This window comes from Heterocephalus glaber, unplaced genomic scaffold (genome assembly GCF_053883595.1).
Source record: "Heterocephalus glaber isolate CG9 unplaced genomic scaffold, H.glaber_assembly_v1.0 deba00000122, whole genome shotgun sequence".
Taxonomy (NCBI): domain Eukaryota; kingdom Metazoa; phylum Chordata; class Mammalia; order Rodentia; family Bathyergidae; genus Heterocephalus; species Heterocephalus glaber.
In genome coordinates this window covers 57,866,024-57,885,252 of record NW_028258138.1, presented here as the reverse complement: position 1 = coordinate 57,885,252, position 19,229 = coordinate 57,866,024, and the positions used below count along the sequence as shown (strand labels likewise).

The following is a 19,229-nucleotide window of genomic DNA, read 5'->3' as shown; positions in this document are numbered from 1 at the left end:
GCAATCCAATCCAGCTAAACCATTCCTTTGAGAATTAACCCACTTCCTCAAAATAGGCATTAATCTATCTAAATGAGCAAATGACTTTTAAAAGTCTCCATTTTCATAATGGCAATCAGGTTTCAATATGAGTTCCAGTGGGAGAGACTATATTCAAATCAAAGCACTAACCAGAATGGTATTTTAGTTCTACCACTGTTTCTCCTTCTCTACTTAATTCTGTTACTTCACATGTGTAGTTTCCTAATTTAGCATCATCCTTATCCATGTGCAAAGAGCCACTTCCTTTTAGTAATTCCGGGATATTGATTTTTGCACTTGAAAAACCACTGCCTAGAGTGGATTTGTTTCTAGGTCCATCAAAGTTGAAAATAACGTTTTCATTAAATTTCCATTTTACAAAAAACTCCCTAGTGTCATCTGACTGTGTTATCAACGTAGCATGGGATGGTGACAGTTGCATTGCAATTGCTGTAATTTACAGATTTGATGTTTTTGAATAGTAGCTGAGCTGAACCTGGAAAAGAAAAAGAAAAATAGTTTATTGAAGAGCAATGATTCAAGGCCTAATGTGTTGGCAAACTCCTGCAATCCCAACACTCAGGAAGCTGAGGCAGGCGGTTCACCATGAGCTCAAGGCCAACCTAGGATACACAGGAGCCCTTTCTCCAAAAACAAAAGAAGAGAAATAGTTCAATTATTTACTTATAAACAGTAAAGCAACGAGCAACACTAGAAGGTGAAAAATAAAATTGAGTTTTTAAATATTAACTTACACATCTGATAGACAATAGGACCTTTTTATTCATTTGCAGCAATAAAAGAATACATTACCATGCATGTTGGGAATGAATTCAGCAGTTGTACTGGAACATGTGTATATCGTATCTAGCTTTAAAAATTATGAAGTAATCATTTCTTCCTACTGGTGTATTTTGTTATAGTTTATATCTAGATGTCCCCCAAAGCCTCATGCCCTCATAGGTGGGGCTTGGGAGAGGTGACTGGATCATGGGTGTGTGATACTGGATTAATCCACTGATAGGCTGACAGCTAGATGTGATGCTGGTGGGAAGACTGTGGGGTGGCCTGGAGGGTATGTATCTCTTATCCTCTCTTAATGCCTCCTGCTTCCTGCCTGCCCCCATAAACTGGTCTCCTTTGCCACACCACCTTGGAGCCAGCCAATCATGGACTGACTTCCTCTATAAACTGAGCCAAAATAAATACTTCTTTCTTTAATTTATGGGTGTTGGGTATTTTGTCCCAACAATGAGAAAATAACTATGTCTTACCAAAGGAAAATTTTGAACAGAAAATCAAAACTAATATTCAGTCTCAGTTTCTGTATACTTCTAAACAGAACTTGCTAAACTCATATGAAATTTATTTTTACCTTTATATTGCATTTCCAAAGAAGTGGCAAAAAAATAAGAAGTGGCCAGTTCTACTATATTTTAATATACAAACTAAGTGAGATTGAATCAAATCATATCTTTCCACTCTCCTGAAAGGTCTTAGAATACAAATGAGAAAAATACATTCTCTGTGGCTAATTTTCCACAGCTAAATATAGACAGCAGTAGACATATTGTATGCAACTCTTACAAAGGATCATATACAATTAAATGATATCATCTTACCCCACACTTCCTTGAAGCTACAGAACCATTTCCAGATGCATATTACAGGAATCCCTTCCTCCAAGTAACAATAAACCATTGAAAAAGCCAAGAAATACACTGAAACTAAAAGCAGATACTGCTAACAACTAGGGTATGTTCCATCAACTCTTTGCAATAGCATAAAGTATGAGTAGCTGCTTTGTACAAGAGTGAGTAGATTAAATGAGACAAAAGAGAAAGACCCAACACTCTCCCAAAGGTACTTTTATTCTGGGGCTGTTCTGGGCCCTTGTAGACACTGGCATTGACAGCAGCAGGCTTCGGACCATATCCTAGATGATTCCACTCTGTAGCCTCTCTGGATGATTCTGATGATTCACAACCCTCTTTTTTTCCTTTAAAAGCAACCTCTCCATACCCTTTGAGGGTCCAGCCTGTGCACTATTCCTATTTATGCTATAGCAACAAGTCTTAATAAAGCCTTTCCAGATGGTATATTCTTGCCTATTCATGTTTCTATATTGAGTACAGTGTAGTGAGCTGGTATAGTAAGAGCTGATAACACCAAAGGCTGCTGGCTTTGAAAACAATCAACAGCCAGAGCTGATAATAATTTGCCGGCATGAAAGCCATCAGCGGTTAGGGAGGATAACACTGACAACTGCTACTAACAAAGTATGGTGAAGAGCAATGGAGAATTGTTAGGAGCCACAAAGAGTGGCTCTTGGCAGCTGAAAGAGTTCCAAGGCCTGTCAGTCACTATCTGCTCCGAGCATCAAAGGAGGAGCACTAATAATACTAATTAATGGCTGTTGGCCACTGCCATTCAAAGCTCAGGGCTTATAACACCAAAATAGATACATATTGCCAACTCATGATTTCTTTACAATTGCGCAAGAACGTCCAGCTGGTAAGGCACATTGTGGAAGCACTTACAGTGCTCTTGAGAGGACCCTGAAGAAAAGGGTTGACAATGGTCATGGTTGTCAGCAGGCTCAGGAACCAACCCATATATGATTTCCGTATTATGTGTGCCTAAGAATTCATACTATCCATGGACACAAACACTCATTATTCAACTAAAACAGATGGCACTGCGAAGGAACTGCAGTTATCTTCTGTATTCTTTGGTCATTTATCAACTCTTTTACTTCAGTAGTTAGTTGACTTATCCTTCAAAAATCAAAGCACTAAACAAGTATAAAAAAATATAAACTTTGACAATAGTTCATTCTTAGTATTTCTTCCCTATATATAAACTGTAATAAAAAATAAGGGGCATAGGATGTTATTAACCTAAGAAATAATTATTATTAAATAAACATGCACTGAATTGAATAATTTAATGCAATGGTGTACAGTGAACATGACCTGGAAAACAGTAAAAGAAAAAAAGTGAATACTTTTTAGTACTCAATCTTAAGCAACTAACTTCCCTATGCTTTGTTTCCTGTATATGTAAGTGGATCAAAACATGAGACGACTTCAGTGTGGATCACTTCATAACACTGTGGTGAGCATCAAAGGAAAAAATATATAGGCAAATATTCCCTAAATAACACTATGTTATAATATGATAGGGCAATATTATGAAAATGAGACAATGTGGTATTTTAGCATAATAAACTGGACCCTATCTAATTTGTTCAAGTGGTTATACTTCTGGTAATTTTCCACCTGAATCAGGCTTTTAGACATTTATACCTCACCTCTTTCCAGATCTCTACCTTTCTAGATAGCCTAATATTAGGAAGCCCCAGGCAAAACTTGGGCTGTAAATTGCATTCTTTAAATCCTTGGAGCTTTGAATTATTTCCCCAGAGAGAGAAGCACTGAGGGGAGAAACTATAGCAAACAGGGAGAAAACAAAGGGACGATGGCATTGGAATTAGAAAGGAAGGCAGGTGTCAGAAAATGGGGTGAAAATTTTTGATGAATTTTGGTATTTTCTCAATAGAGTGCTGAGCATTGTCTAACAGATGCTTTGGAATTATCTGATTCTGTAGGGACTTGTGCCTTCCAGTGACAGTGATTGGGTTATCTTTCAACTTTGTAAGTTGCCCATAATTGTTAGTAAAGCAGACGAATGGTCTCCAAGTAGATACAAATTTTGTTTTGCTACTGATTTCAACTTGCTAAAAGAGAGGATTAAAAAATCATGTTCCACTGACTTGAGTAAACTGACCAATTTTGCCTCTATAAGTAAATTAATTTCAACATTTTGCATGCCTATAAATGCATACTCTCTTCCAATTCTCCTTTAATTGGCTTCTGTCTTCAGCTTGGCTTGCTCTTAAATTAATGAGTTAAGAAAAAAATTTTAAATTTGTCCACTTTATATTTGTATGAGTCATTTAAAAACAATACGTGCATAAGTGATTTTAACATTTTTTCTTTAGTAAATGATAAAAGTAAAGAGTTCAGTTATCCTGTCAAACTTTTTGAGAAAGCTCTAGGTATGAAAGAAGTGTGTACAAAACACTCCATTATTTTACAACTTTTATTTATAAAATAAATTTTCTAAAGAATACAAAAAACACTAATTTTACTGCTTTATTTCTCTTAGTAAAACACTTCATAACTTAAGTAATTTACATAGATAAATGCTGCCACTAAAATGTAAAATTAATCTGCGTAATCTATGATGTGAATAAACTTTACTCTAATAATTAATAAATAAGGGTAGTCCAAAATATCCCAGATGTAAAGGATAACCTCACCCTCTATAAAAATGTACAGAAATTACCATGTAGTAAAATGATGTGATCTGGTATTTTTCTCTTTAGCCTAGTGCCTTCTGTTGAAACAGCAAAGTGAAGAAAAGATGGAAAATATAGAGCAAATAAAGGGAAATAGATGAGTAACATGAATAACAAAATTCTTAATAAATAAGACATAGCAGTGTAAATTGCTTAGTAGATAAATTTAACCAAGAGTGATGTCAGAGTTACAGATAGAACAGGAAAACATTTTTATATTATATGCCAACAGCATTGTGATACTGTGGGATGGCTCCACCAGAGAGATTCCAGGATCTTTTGTATGGTGAGCAAAGAAGTGTAAGCATACATCAGATAGTGAAAGAAGAGCAGCTACATTTATTGAAGATCATGAGAAATGCTCATGGGAAAAACAGAGCACAAACAGAAAAATGGTGCTGGGATGACAGGAAAAGCAAAAAGCATACCAATATATCAGACTTTCAGATTTCTGAAGAGGTGCACCCCAGCTTGGGTGCCTCTTGTTGGGTCTCTAGGTAGGACTGACAGGAATGATTTATAAAGTGCTGAGTCGTCCAGTGTCAAGGGCTTCCAACAAGCATGGATGTTCAGAGTTCACTCTGATTAAGTTACTTGTAATGATGCCAAGAAGATTGGCCCTGGGATGTTGCCCAAACTCAAGTGGGTGGAGGGACATGGTCTCCCAGCTCCTTTACTAATTGGACCTTATGATTTCTATAAACACAGACCACCAATGAAACTGTCTCAGACCACAGCCCAACAACAGCCATGTAGAGCAGTTGCAGAGGAAGCCTAATCATTGGAGTCAAGGCACACAAGTCCAGCTCAGATTTTTTGTTTGTTTGTTTTGAGACAGGGTCTTGATATGAAGTTCAGATTGGCCCTTCAATTCCTGTGCAGCCCAGGCTGGCCTCAAACTGATGGAGATCCTCCTGCCTCTCAAGTGCTGGGATTATAGACATGCACTACCATGCTTGGCCCAGCTAAGAAATTTTAAACAAGCAGTCAACATGCACGGAGACCTAATAGGAAACATTTGATAGGATGAGGGGATGCAATGATGAAAAAAAGTAGGAATTATCTTTAGGAGAAACTTTCCTACATAGAAAAGGAATATAGCTCATATAGTACAAGGTCGTAAGTATCATTCTTTGTGTATGAACAAAGTGCTTTGGATGGGCAGAAGAGTAATCAGTCTTTAAGATTCCTAAAAACATTTATGTCACTAATAAGGCAGCAGAAGATTTTTTTTCAGAGTGGGCCCTTAAACCTTTCCTTTCTTCTTCTGTGGTACTGGGGACTGAACCCAAGGCTTCCCCACTGAACTACCTCCTAACCCCATTTTTCTATTTTTTTTTTATTTTTTTTTTGAGAAAGTCTCCCTCAGTTGCTAAGTTTTCCAGACTGGGTTTGAATTTGCAATCTACCTGCCTTAACCTCCAGAACACTTGGATAATAGGCATGTGCCACAATGTCTAGCTAATGTTTTATATTTCCATAAGTTTGATATAAATTTTCTCTCCTTTTAACAACTCTTGAACCTCTCTTTCTTTGCTGGTTATCCTACATCCTCCAAAACAGCACTCTCTCCCTACTTAGAGTCCTTCAGAGGAGGCAGACACTTTAAAATTTCCCACCTACAAATTTACCTGCAATCTGACTATCCACACCTCTGTTCCTCCCACTTCCTTCTTTTTCAAAACTGAATCCCTTCACCTGAGTACTAGTTTTTATTTCTTCTGCTGATCCATCTATCTTAAGGACTTCTGCAAATGAATTATCATTCTCAAAACCCCATTATTCCATTTGTGAGGCATTTAAAAAATTCTTTAAAAATTCTTGAGTATTCATCAACCTTAAAAATTCCACATGCTAGGCTCTTTTTGTGCATGCTAAGGGAATAGTCTATGTGCATTTCTTCAACAGCAATGCACTCACTCCTTAAATCTTCACCACCTGGCCTCCATCTGTTTCCCCTATTACTTCACCACTCCAGCTCTCATCTTAATCACCAATGATGCCTTGTAAAACACCAGTGTGCATGGTTTCCTTTCTGTCCTAACATCTCTACAGCTCTTCATCAAGTCTTGCTCTTGTTCATTGGCCTCTATGGTTGCTCTTGATGAGGAATTTCCTCCTTCTTTGTCTACCTCTCCTAGCTTGTTTTCTTGAAGTCTACTCCTTGGCTCCCACTAATGGGAATGTCCTAAGGGCTTTATCATCAGCACCTCCTTGACCAAGCAGTCTTCTCTCCCACAGTTGTAAAAGCCTGTGTGCTTTTTCCTTTACTAAACAAGGCTCACATTTCTTCTAAACTTCAAGCCTTAGACAATCAACTATCTGTTGTGCATTTCCAATTGGAAGTACTAATATAACTTTGAAGTCAACATTTCTAAAAACCTACGCACCCGCACCCTTCCCTACCCTCTTTTCAAATCTTTACCTTCATAATGTATTTTGTATTATCTACCAGTCACCCAGACTAGGGCCTAGGAATAACGCTGTATTCTTCCCTTTCCTTAGTCATGGGGAATTCTTGGTAGGTTCAACCTATTTAATAGTTCCTAAAGCCAATATGTATTGAATGAATGAATTAGACATTTATCCTTTCTCTTTTGAACAACAATCATAACCTCCTAACTAGTTCCCAACTTCTATCTTCAATGTTTCTCCATCCTGGCCCTGGTGAATTTTCCATAGTTCCCACAATAACTGTCCTAAGTGGAAATGTGTACTCCTTTGCCTGATATGTTTTAGCAACACTCTTCCCCAGTGTCTCCTTAGGCTAAATTCTAACTGCATTAGCATGCACTTGAGGTCCTTCAAGATCCTTTCCACCCACACTTCCTATCCTTTCTCACTTTCAACTTAGGTCCAATCATAATGACTTTCTTGCAACGCTATGCATACTCATCTCCATGCCTTACCACTAGCTGTTTCCCAGCCTACAGAGGTCTGTATCCTTCCCTAAGTGAACAGAGTGTATAGCAGTTAAGAGCCAGATCCTGGTTTCAGACTCAGCTCAAGTACTTTATAGTTATAGAGATGAATTATTTAGCTTGTCTACTTACATGATCTTACCTATAAAATGTGAAGAGTGATAGCATCTACTGCATGGTGATTTTGTTAAAATGAAATAATAAACATGAAGTTCTCACTTTAGTATTGTTCCCATACATAGCAAGTGCTCAATAAATGGCACATACAGTTCACTAGATTTTGTTCTTTGTTCTAAATCTCCACTGAGATGTTCACTCCTGTCCCCCTTTCTTACTACCATGTAACTGTTTTTGTCCCATTATTACTGTTCTCATTGCCCCCTGTTCAAGTGTTATCATAGCAGCTACTAGCAAATATTATTAGTACAGGCTTAGTTAACTGGATCATTCCATTAGACTCGGGGGGGACAATGTCTTCATTTGTCTTCCTTAGATTATACCAAGGGTACAGAAAATAAAGTTCAATCCATTCCTTATTCATTTAAAATGTTTAAAAGAGGAAAGAAACATCATGGCAGACTAGAGGCAGCAGCACTCACAAGATACCAGGATCCAATGGTATTTGAAAATGGGGCACAAACAAAAGCCCAAATATAGGATGGCAATTTGAAGAAGCCTACCAGATGAATTCCAGTAATGGGGCTGTTTAGGAAAAGAAGTAGGGCCACCTCTTGATCCAAGCACTGCTACAGCCCAGGTGCAGTGAACATGTCATTATATGAAAGGATCTAAGCTCTTGAGGAAGAAGCTAAATACAGCAGTGTTGGCTAGGCTGCTGCATCACACACCCAGTGCACACCTGTGCTAGCTCTCTTCCCATTGGGAGACAGAGCTCAATGGGTGAGGTATTTGCAAGAGAGGGCTTCCTCAGATTGAGGGACCGGACCGAAGGCATAGGCAAGAGAATCACCCAGAGGACAATGCTGAATTAAGGACTGTGAGCTCTAGAGATAGAAAGAAACAAATGCGTAATCCTGGATAGAGACCTGGAGCCAGGCATTGAGCAATCCATGGGATAGGGGTTGTAGAAATGTGTAGCAGTTGTGATCAGAGGTAAAGAAAAAGATACTGGAGCCGAGAACATATGTCAGAGAAAAGATGGCCTCTTTTACACATATTGCTGGGGAAACTGGTTTTTCACGTGCAGAAGAATGAATCCAGACCTGTATTTCTCACCCTGCTCTAAAATCAAATCAAAATAAGTCAAAAACCTAGATATAAAAACAAGTGCTGAAACTGCTAGAAGATAAAACGGGTAGTTCTTGACAGAAGACATAAGTATAGACAAGGACTTTCTGAACATAACCCCAACTGCACAAGAAATAATATCAAGAATCAATAGATGGGATTAAATCAAGTGTAAAAGCTCTGTACATCAAAGGAAACAATCACAATAGTGAAGTGCAAACCTACAGAATGGGGAAAAGTTTTTGCTAGCTACTCTTTAGTACTAATTCAGCTACTTGTTAGTACTAACGTATAAAGAATTCAAATATTTAGAGCCCTCCAAAAAGACCCCATAAAAAATGGACAACTGGAATGAAATGGAAAGACATCTCCAAAAAAGTACAAATGGCTAGTAAGTCATGAAAAAATATTTAGTATCTTTTGCCATTAGAGAAACCCAAATCCATACAGAACTGAGATTCTTGTTAAGAATGGCTATGATCGAATAACCAAAAAATAATACATGTTAGTGAGGCTGTGAGGGAAAAGGAATCCTTCTCTATTATTAGGAATATAAACTAGTCCAACCACTATAGAAATTATGTGGTGATTATTTAAAAAACTGAAAATATAAATTACATTTGATGCAGCAATACCCTTTCTGAGTATCTTCCTAAAAGAGTTTAAAAATCATACTTCAGTAACACACACATACCCATGTTCAGCATCACAGTTCATAATAACTAAATTACAGAAGTGGCCTACATGGCTGTCAATAGATGCATGAAAAAAGAAACATGGTGTATATTCATGATAGGGTACTACTTAGCTAGAAAGGATAAATTTGAGCCATTTGTTGGAAAATAAATGGATCTTGAGATTGTAATGCTAGGTTAAAAAAATAAGACACCAAAGATTAAATATCACTTGGTTTTTCTTAAATGATAAATAAGAAGTATGAATAAAGAAAAATAAAATAGAAATGATAAACAAGGATTAGACTTTGTGAAGGTGGGAAAGAAATCTAGGGAAGTGGGGAGAGGGGAGCACAGAGAAGGAGAAAAAGCAAAAATGAACAAGATGCAATACATATATGTACCAATTCCCCAAGATGAATGTAATTATTATATATCATAAACATATACCAATAAAAAAGTTTTAAGTGTGAATCTCAAGAAAGAAAGTCTCTTCGTGTAGGCAAGGATTCATTCTTCTTCCATATTTATGGTTGGTTTCTGGTTTTTTTTTTTTTTAAGAAACAGGATCTTGTTGTGCTGCCCAGGCTGGTCTTGAACTCCCCTGGGCTCAAGTGGTCCTCCTGTCTCAGACTCCCGAGTAGCTGGAAATACAGGTGTGTGCCACTCTCACTATTTCTCAGTTCTATAGGCCAGATCATGGAATCACAAAGCTGCATAACTTACTGGAAAATTTCTTGTCAGCTGTATGCTTGGATAGAAAAGGTCCTTAAAAATCACATGACTATATCTAAGAATGATCTTCTTAGAGGGTGACGATTGAATTGGATTTTGCTGATAAATAGGAATGTTATGGTAAAGAAAGAGCTTTCTGGGAAGAATAACATTTTTACAGAGGAATGAAGGAAATGAATGAATAAGTGAGAGCGGGTGAGGTCTAGGATATAAGGCTGGAAAGACGGTAAAGAAAAGCTGTAAAAGCTTCCTTGAATGTCATGCTCAGAAGGGAAGACTTGATAACATAATCAGCAGCCAGCCACTTAGATTTATTTTCACTTTAAAAATAATGTTGACAGCATTAGGAAAGGTAGAGGGTAGAAAAGGAGAAGAGAAAGGAAGACCCATTAAAAATCTATGGCATCAGTCCAGGAAAATGACACACAGACAAGGGTTAAAAATGACAGTACAATGGTTGGAGATGTAGCTCAGCTGCACAGCGCCTGCCTGGCAAGCTCGAGGCCCTAGTTTGATTCCAGGTACAAAAAAAAAAAAAAATTACAGTAAAAATCAGAATTTTTATAATAAACAGAAATCAGATGTAAGTTGAGGGATTTTTAAAAAAAAGGAGAAGTCAAAAATTTTCACCGAAGTAGTATGTGTAACTGAAGGACCCTAGTTAGCAAGACAGACTCCATATTGCTCCACCTCCCTGCCCTTTAGATGAACTCAGAAGGAGGAAGCTTAGAATCCTCCTCCCCTTAGAAAGTCTCTTTAGAAACAACAATTAATCAACTATTGTTTTACAAATGTTCTAACAGCAGGACGTTCTGCTTTTGTACCTTTGGCTTGCTTTGCTAGTTCTATCCCATAGGGGGGGCCTAGAAACTGTTGGCCTCAAAGGTGTACAAAACATGTTTGTCTCCCCCTAGTCGGGGCTCCAGTCCGATGCTCAGCTCCGGTCCCGGTCGGTAATAAACTCCTGTGTGGATTTCATGTTGGTCTCTGGTTGGTTCTTTCTTGCTGGGTCCAAGAGTAACTAGTTGTATTGTTGCTTAATTATAGAGAAAAGAGGCTTGAAGACTGGGACGGAACATTTTTTCAATATTAAATAGTTTGATCATTAAAGTACTATAGTACAATGAAGTAGAGATATCCTGTAAATTCCCAGACCTATGAATCTGGATTTAAGAAGAAAGGTCAGAGCTTTAAAGGCTTCAAAATCTGCAAGAATGTAGTTGCTAACTGAAATCATGAGCAATAAACAAGATTTCCTAGACTCCTTATAAGTCAAATAGAGGTAGAGAATAAGATCTTGAGTATTTACATACCTAATAATCTAAAGGGAACAGGCCAAACAAGTGAGAGAAGCAGAAGAGATAAAAAGTATATGAGTGCAGGGGCCGGGAATTTAGCTCAGTGGTTCCCCCGGCTGCCTCGAAAGTACAAGGACCCGAGTTGGATCCCTGGTACCAAAAAAAAAAAGTATGTAAGTGCAAACTAAGGAAGGGTCTTGATATGGATAAAATAGATTTTAAATGGCCTCTAGATTGCAAATTAGCTATTTCATCTCTAGCAAAGTCAGTGAACAAGAGGATAAGATACAGATTGCACTTGGGAAATAAATGCAAAGAGAATCAAGCAATAGTGAATCTCTTAAAATAAATCTGCCACAATAAATATTTCAACTTTATTAAATGCAACATATAAAATATCTAAGATATATTAGGCTGATAGTACATTTTAGTTATACCTATTTGAAGAGGATAATTTCATTTTCCTTATTGTGTCTCATTTCTATCCCTTGTTTTTACTGTCATTATCGTAACTCTAAAAGTTAATGGAAATACACAGCAACTGGCCTGGAGATTTAGCTCAGTAACACTGTGTCTGCCTCGCAAGCACAAGGTCCTGAGTTTGATACCCCATACTGGAAAAAAAAAGAAAGAAAAAGAAATACAGAACAACCTTACTGGCCAGATAGTTTTTTTATTCCATTAAGTTTATTGGTACATTTTAGGTATACATTATGATCACATTCATCATTGGGAATTTGTACCTGTACATTTTATTGAGTTAATATTACTCTGAGAAGAGTAGCTAGAAAATACTAACAGAAACCAAGAAAACAGAATATAATAATTTGAACCTTATCCCTAAATCCTAACCAACAGCACTGAAATTTACATAAAAAAATTTTCCTAGCTGAGATTTTTCAGATATTAGCAATCTCAACCTAGCTGTTTCTAATTTATATTCACACTCACAGAAACTGCTTCTTTCTGTAATCTTACACTATGTAATGTTTTACAATATTACTTTTATATTTTTGAATAGTTCACTGCAATCAATGTTTATGTATAATAAAGGCTCCATAAAATAATAGTGAAGAACAAATGATTTTTAAATTTAAAAAAATCTGCCACAGTAACAAAGCAAAAAGGAAAGGCAACAACTGAGAGCTTGAAGACAGGACAAATGAGGACAAGGATATTTTAGTTCTTGGACTGGCTTCCTTCTCTAATTTGAAGTAACACTTGATCACAGGTGCAAGCTAAGTGGAAGGAATCAATGGAAAGGGCAAGATCTAGGATGCAAGATGGAAGAATTCAACTGACTGAGCAGGTCTCCAAGATGGTGGAAGTCAAAGAGTAGTACACAGGTTGCCTTTCCCCTGGAAAGGGGAACAGGGATTCTTCTGACACTTGGTAGGAAAAGAATGAAAAGAAAGTTGTCTTCATAGGTTAGCTTAGTAATGGTGGGAAGGCAGCTGAGGGACCAAACCACTCACCATTACTGTTTGCAATGGAGTTATCTGCCCAGAAGGAATGTTCAAGAATGGGCTGAGAAGCCCCAGCAGCTGCTAAGGTAAATGAAGCAAAGCTCTTGAGTAAAGATATCTGCCAAAAATAAATCCTACCAATTTTTTCCTCAGAACTAGCTGCTGGCATGAAGAACTAGAAGCTCACACTGAATAAAGTTAGGGACAGAAAGGAGGATCTGGTCACACCTCTCCTCAGGGGATACTAAAGTGAAGGTAAGGGGTAGAGTGGCGTGTCCACAAGTGACTTAATTCTGACTCAAAGTAATCCCTGCACAGGATCTAAAAGTGATCTTATGAGAATGGAAGTGGGTAATTTGGAATTATTAGAGATGGGGCAGTTTAAACTCAGTAACATCCAGAATTATAGCCTTATCAAGAACTTCAAGTATATTAAATACTACTGAGGGATAAAAACAAGCTCTATTTTCAATAAACTGGATTGTAATTTATTAAGAAGCACAGTCTGAAATTTGTCCATAAGCCAAAGAGAGATTTGCCAAAAGCTTAGGATGTAACATGGTCTCACATACGCTTAAAATGAAAAATGTAAAAGCATTAAGATATGCACATTAATTCTCTTAATCTAAATCTCAAACTTTGGGGTTGACAAGATTTTAAATCTTGTGCAACTGCTCCATGGATATGGTATGAAATATTCAGAGGAGGGTGGGGCTTTTAATTCCTGTTTCAACTTCATGTCACTGTAAAGAATGAAAATCCAGGTTCTGTTGTCTTAGTTCAGGTACATCAGAATTAAATTTTATACCTACTCTGTATTTTTACTTTAGTACCAAATGAGCTTAGCAAAGTTGATGCCACACTATTATTATTTTTGTCATAGAATAAACGCCTGCACTAATACACAAAGTTGAAAATAACTTTATGGTAACCCATGGGTGCATTACATTAGACATAAAAATGTAGAAATTTTTATCTTGTATAAAAAGCTATGACCACAAAAAACTAAAAGGCAAAGACAGGAAAAATGGTCATGTGAAGATTATGTCACAAAACATTACTGTATTAAAAACAATGTCTTTACTAGCTATAGTTGAATTCACATTAAGAAATTCAAACAGCATTGGTAAAAGTAAGTGATTATTTTGGACTCAGAATATTTATCATTGGGGTCACCCGTTTTTCATCTTTAGAAACTAGTCTTACAACTCTCCATTAACACCTCAGGGGCAAAGACATCTGCCAAAACACCGACAACAGCATAAGCAAGTTTCCTAATGGTGGGCATTTAATGAAATGCTTTAGCACACTGCTTCTGGACTTGCTGGGGTGAAACCATGAATAAGGACTTTCCAGTAGACATGTACTTCCTTAAAATGGCAATGTATGTTTGAAAATAGCATATGTTTTTAGAAAAAAAAATTCATTTAAACACTAAATACTCTCTAAACTCATTAAATACTCTAGTCATGAGTAAAGCTTAATGATATAACTTCACCAGTTTAAAAAAGTGTGATCCAAATTATATCTCTATCAAAATGGGAGAAGGGTAAAGTTCAGAATTTTTTATTTGCCCTGATAAGTAATCTTAAAAGGCTGTTCACTAAACTTTTGATAAGTTTAAAATAGGGAGAGGAAAAATATTTGAAAGACAGAGAGGTTAGAAGTCTCTATATGTTACCTTACATTTGTCATGTTTTAAATTCAGTTCTGAGTGAAAGAAAAAGTTATCATTTATTTGTCCATTGGTTTAAAATGTGTATGAAGATGGGCTATAATTATTGAATATATACAGTATATATTTTTGAATATGTATGTATATCTATTTATTTATTTGAATACACACACAGCCAACTTTCATCATGTTTTTTTAGGATCCATTCATAAGCCTTGAAATAAATAGGGTATCCTGTCTTATAAAGGTCCTGGCCAAGTCTAAGAATTAAATTTAATGTAGAATAGTTAATGTGTATGTGGCATGGGAACCCTCATAAAGAGAGAAAAACTTCAAAGAAGTTACCAATGTACTGGATTGGACAAAGAATAATAAAAGTTAAAACTGTGGCTGAATATGTGAGGAAGATTTACAAGAGTTTTACAGTGTCCTTTCGGTCTCAACTTTTTGCCTTTTTAGAGAAAGACTGATGCCTTTCTTTCACTAAAGGTACCCGTCTTTCTCATGAGGATTCTATCTTTTGCTTTCTTTAAGAAATAGCAAAATGTTTTTCAAGTGTCTTCACTTGACTAGCCAATATGTCAGAGTAGCAAGTTTTAACTTTTCCATTTCTTCCATTTGGAATTTCCCTAGAAGTTTTATTTTAAAAGCTGATTGAGTGGCTGTGGAGAGAACAACTGGGTTAACAGCTGAGAATCTATAGGAAGGTGAGGGCAAGTCTCTGAAGAAGGAGTTTCAGCATTACTTGTCTGGTCCTAGAATGCATTTTAAGGCAACGAATGCCAACTGAGATAAACATGGAGAGGGTTCTCATAAACAAGAAGAGAAAGACTCCTCATAAAACAGGTCCAAATAACAGCTCAGGTCACAGAGTTGGAGGTTCTGAGAGAGACCCAGGTGAGGAAAGGAGGCACAGGAAGGAAGGTTCCCCAAGGGACAGATGTGGGTACCACATGCAGTAATCCTATAAGCAGTTAATCTCTGAGGTGAGTCTGCTTTGGACCTCACTTCTGATATCACTTAATGCATAACCAATTGAAAATGTAAAGACAAATTGTAATAATGAGACTTTTCTTTGTGATAAATAAAGAGTAAGATTGCAAGGCAGGACACACATACACAGGGTAGGGTGGCCTCTGGGAGGTCTGAAGAGTAAAGGAAAGTGGATTTCAGGGGAGAAAATTACCTGAGGTGATTTGAAATAAAGCTCAATGGCACACACAGCATTATACAAGACTTTTTGATGAATGGCTGAAATTACTAGGTGAAACTACTGTGAACACATGTGGGGTGTTCCATCAACAGTTACTAAATAAAGTTAGTCATGAGAGTCTCTCAGGGCATTCCATCGAGTTGGTCTTAGGAGATAGCTCCTGAAGCAGGCATCCATGAAGTCAGTAGTCCCCCACCCATGGCTTCTCAACTCCATTTAAGTGGCTGTGACTCCATTTGAGAATGACTGCATTTGACATAATAATTTTCAAAGGTGCACAGAGGCTAACAAAATGAAATTATTTTACCATTCTATGAAAAATGGAGCAATTGATGTTACCAGTACTCAAGCTCAATTCTGAATCTTATAAACAGTCCACAAAGGGCTCTACAGATTACTGACAGGCACTATAGTGCTATGAAAATTCCTATTCCTTCCTCAGGTTTTACAGATGAAGCATGCACTTTTAAAAAGCAAATGTCTCCCAAATGCTTGATCTGTGTGTATGTAGGGGGGTGTAACAATCTATTTAATGGTGCTCTAACAAAATACCTGAGGAAGGGTACTTTATTTTAAAAAGAGGGGTTTTTTTTAGTTTACAATTTTGGAAGCTGTAATTTCAGGATTGGGTGGCCTCAGTTATTTATCTTCTGTTTAGGGCCTCATGACAGAAGGCATCAGGACGGCAGAAGTGTACACAGAAGAATTCATATGGCATAGCAGGAAGCCAGAGACATTCAGAGGTCAGGGTCCTCCTCTTAAACAACTTGTTGTTAGAGGAACTGAGATAGGAGGTACAGCAAGCATGAAAGAGGAGAAAACGCTATGGGTCAATAATCAAGAAATTAGACCAAGGATGGCAATGTCAAAATGTCAGAAAACCAATACCTAAAGGTCACCCTGTCCCCCCAAGACTCCCATGTATGCACAAACCCAAAAGTACATGACCCTGCCTGTGTCTAACCTCATGCAGATTGCAGTTTTGACACTATCATCACCCTGCAGTGGGTGCTGGATGCCAGAACATTTCCTCTAAAAACTGTGCATGGTCAAAACCTACCCCCTCCTAAGGGGCAGGTAGAGGCAGGTACCCAGTTGGGTCATGATTCCTGCCAATCCCCAGCTATAGATCCTCCCAGAATCCCAGGACCTTAAAAGGCCCAATGCCTGCCCTTATCCAGGCCCCAAGCCCTTTCACTGGCTGGCTCCCACCCCGTGGCCTGTACCTTCACTTCTGTGGCTTACCATTTAAAAGTGGCTATGCCTTTTAAAATAAATATTACTCTTGTTACTCCTTTTGAGTGTCTTGCTCAAATCTTTGTTCAGGATACCAAGAACCCCCCTCCACCGCAAGCAATTCCCCTGAGACCCTCCATCCCACAACAAAACTGATTAGGGTCCTACAAGAACTACACTTCCGGTACTTCCAGGTATCATGGTGCACTATGCCCTAACTACTTGGGAGACTGAGGCAGAGAGATCACTTGAGTCCAAGAACTTCACACCAGCCTGGGCAACATCAGGAAACTCCTCAGATTCAAACCAAAACCAAACCCAACCAAACCTACTTTAACACTTTCCCAGGGCCGCACCCCCACCTTCAACCTAATTAGTTTCACTAGGCCCACTTCCAAAGGTTCTACCACCTCTTGGCTCCAGCACACAGCTCTTTAGGGGACATTAACACATCCATACCACACCAGAGGGCAAAACTCCTTTGAAGTCCAAAGACACCAAATCCCAATGTACTGCATAAGTGTTGGGACTCCAGGTTACTGTCTTCTTATTTCCAGCAAAATTTAGATAACTTTTAAAACTTTTCCCCCAAATAAACTAGGAAAACTTCAATGGTTTGAAATGTAGTTACATGATGTTGTGGCTTGGGGGGTCACAAGACACTTTCAAAGAAGCTTATTTTTAGGCTTAAAAACAAGGAAATACGCCAGCAGAAGATTCTTCCGATAAACGCCGAGTCAGAAAGGACACTTAAACGGCCCTTTTCAGCCCCCTGCTTCCCTGCTCCGCTGTGGGGCAAAGCCCCTTCTGGCCACTTCACCCAAAAGCGCGCTTCCACTGCCAGACGCCCGGGCCCTCCCACTCTGCCTCCAACCCCAGAGCGTGGACGCAAGGGGAGGAGAGGTGAGGAATCAGGGGTCCTACGCAGCTGCCGCCCCTGGCCCCCTCTCTTCACAATTCCCGTTCGCACGAGTTGCGCGGTCTCCAGTCTTCCTCGGGCTGCGTGTGGAGGTGCGGACGGGGTGAAGGAGAGGAGCTGCCTTCACTCGGGAGGAAGAGAGAGGCGAGCGAGGAGGGAAGGCAGGCAGGGGCGCCCGGTGACCGCACAGGGCTCCGCACCCCGCGCCCCGCCACCCTCTCCGGCTCCGGCTGCGGGGTCGACCGCGGCGAAGGACGCAGCCCTGGGGTTGGGGTTCAGCAGCCACTCACCAAAGCACCAAGAGCCCAGCAGCAGCGTCGCCGCCAAGGGCCACATCTCCGCGCCGGCCCTGTGGGTTCCGCAGCCAAGGGTGTCGAGTAGCCGCCGCCTCCGATACCGTTGCGGGCGGATCCGACACGCGCGCTCCCCAGCCCCCTCGGGCTCTGGTGCCGATCTGCGCCCTCCGCGGGCCTCCCGCCCAAGTCCCGCCGTCCTCGCTCTCCCACGGCTCCATACGCCACAGCGGGCTGAGCCCTTATCCCCAGCTCATGGGGGTCCCCGGGTGCCCTCCGCTCTGCGGCTTCTTCCGCCTCCACAGAGCCCGGGCCCCACAGTCCCCGCCGCGCCTTCGCTCTGCCGCGATCCAGGCCCCGCCAGGCTTCGCTCCGCCGACCTCGGAGTCCCCGCTACGCGCCGCCCGGCCTCCCTCTGCTGGGCCAGGGCCCCGACCCTCCCTCGGCCCTCACCAGGGCCCTTCTCCCCCCAAGCCCCAGACCCCCGCGGGGTTCCCACGCCCGAGCCCGAGGGCCGCGCGGAGCCGGGGCGCCGTGACCGCTCCCCGCCCTGACGCTGGCGGCCGCCTTCTTTGTTTCAGGTGCGGGCCTCTTACCTCTCTCTCTCTCTCTCGTGTTTTTATCGAGTAAGTTCCAGTTGTGGTGGTGAACGTTCATAATGGGACTAACACAGAGATGGCAAACAGAGTAGACCGAGCCAGGACACCCCGGCCAGCGGTGTCACTGAGTACGGTTTGTGACTCTACCGTGTGTACTTCTCTGCGCTGTTTGGGTTTATCGTGCTTGAAAAATGGGTTCAGAATGTGGCTCCAAGCTACAATATGGACAGGGCCTCTGAATATATCGCTGAATCACACAGGCCGTATCATTCATCTCAAAGCAAAAGCCCTTTTAAAGCTACCATTAGCGTTTATCCCAAGTGATGAACTCTCTTGTCAGTGTCAGGCTCTGGTGGCTGCTCTCATGGAGCTTATATGGTCTATTTCCTTGATGGTTTTCTCACATACTGGAAAAGACAGCAGTTTCCCACCACAGTATCCCAACTTCTCCAAATCCTCTACCCTGGACATCTTCTCCCTAGCATTTATCACCACAGGAATAAAATTCAGGAAATAGAATTGCTGCTCTCTATGACACTGAAGCAATGTATTGTATTCTGTGAAGTAC

The 19,229-nt window shown here is 39.8% G+C and overlaps 1 protein-coding gene across 6 annotated transcripts in view; it reads right to left on the bottom strand.

Annotated features, from left to right (window-relative positions):
- The window catches only part of LOC110350590 (leukocyte surface antigen CD47-like), a 42,605-nt gene extending 24,415 nt beyond the window's left edge, over positions 1–18,190 (bottom strand). For 5 of the 6 annotated variants that reach the window (XR_015452666.1, XR_015452665.1, XR_002397264.2 and 2 more), the window contains exon 1: positions 172–17,500. Coding sequence is in view for 3 of the 6 variants with exons in the window: in XM_021264064.2 (XP_021119723.1) it covers positions 172–463 (292 nt within the window). In the remaining 3 variants the exon portion in view is untranslated. Of the gene's footprint in view, positions 1–171; positions 17,501–18,059 lie in introns of those variants that run through there. The other variant, XM_087214903.1, reaches the window with a different exon arrangement.
- Between the last annotated feature and the right edge of the window lie 1,039 nt (positions 18,191–19,229).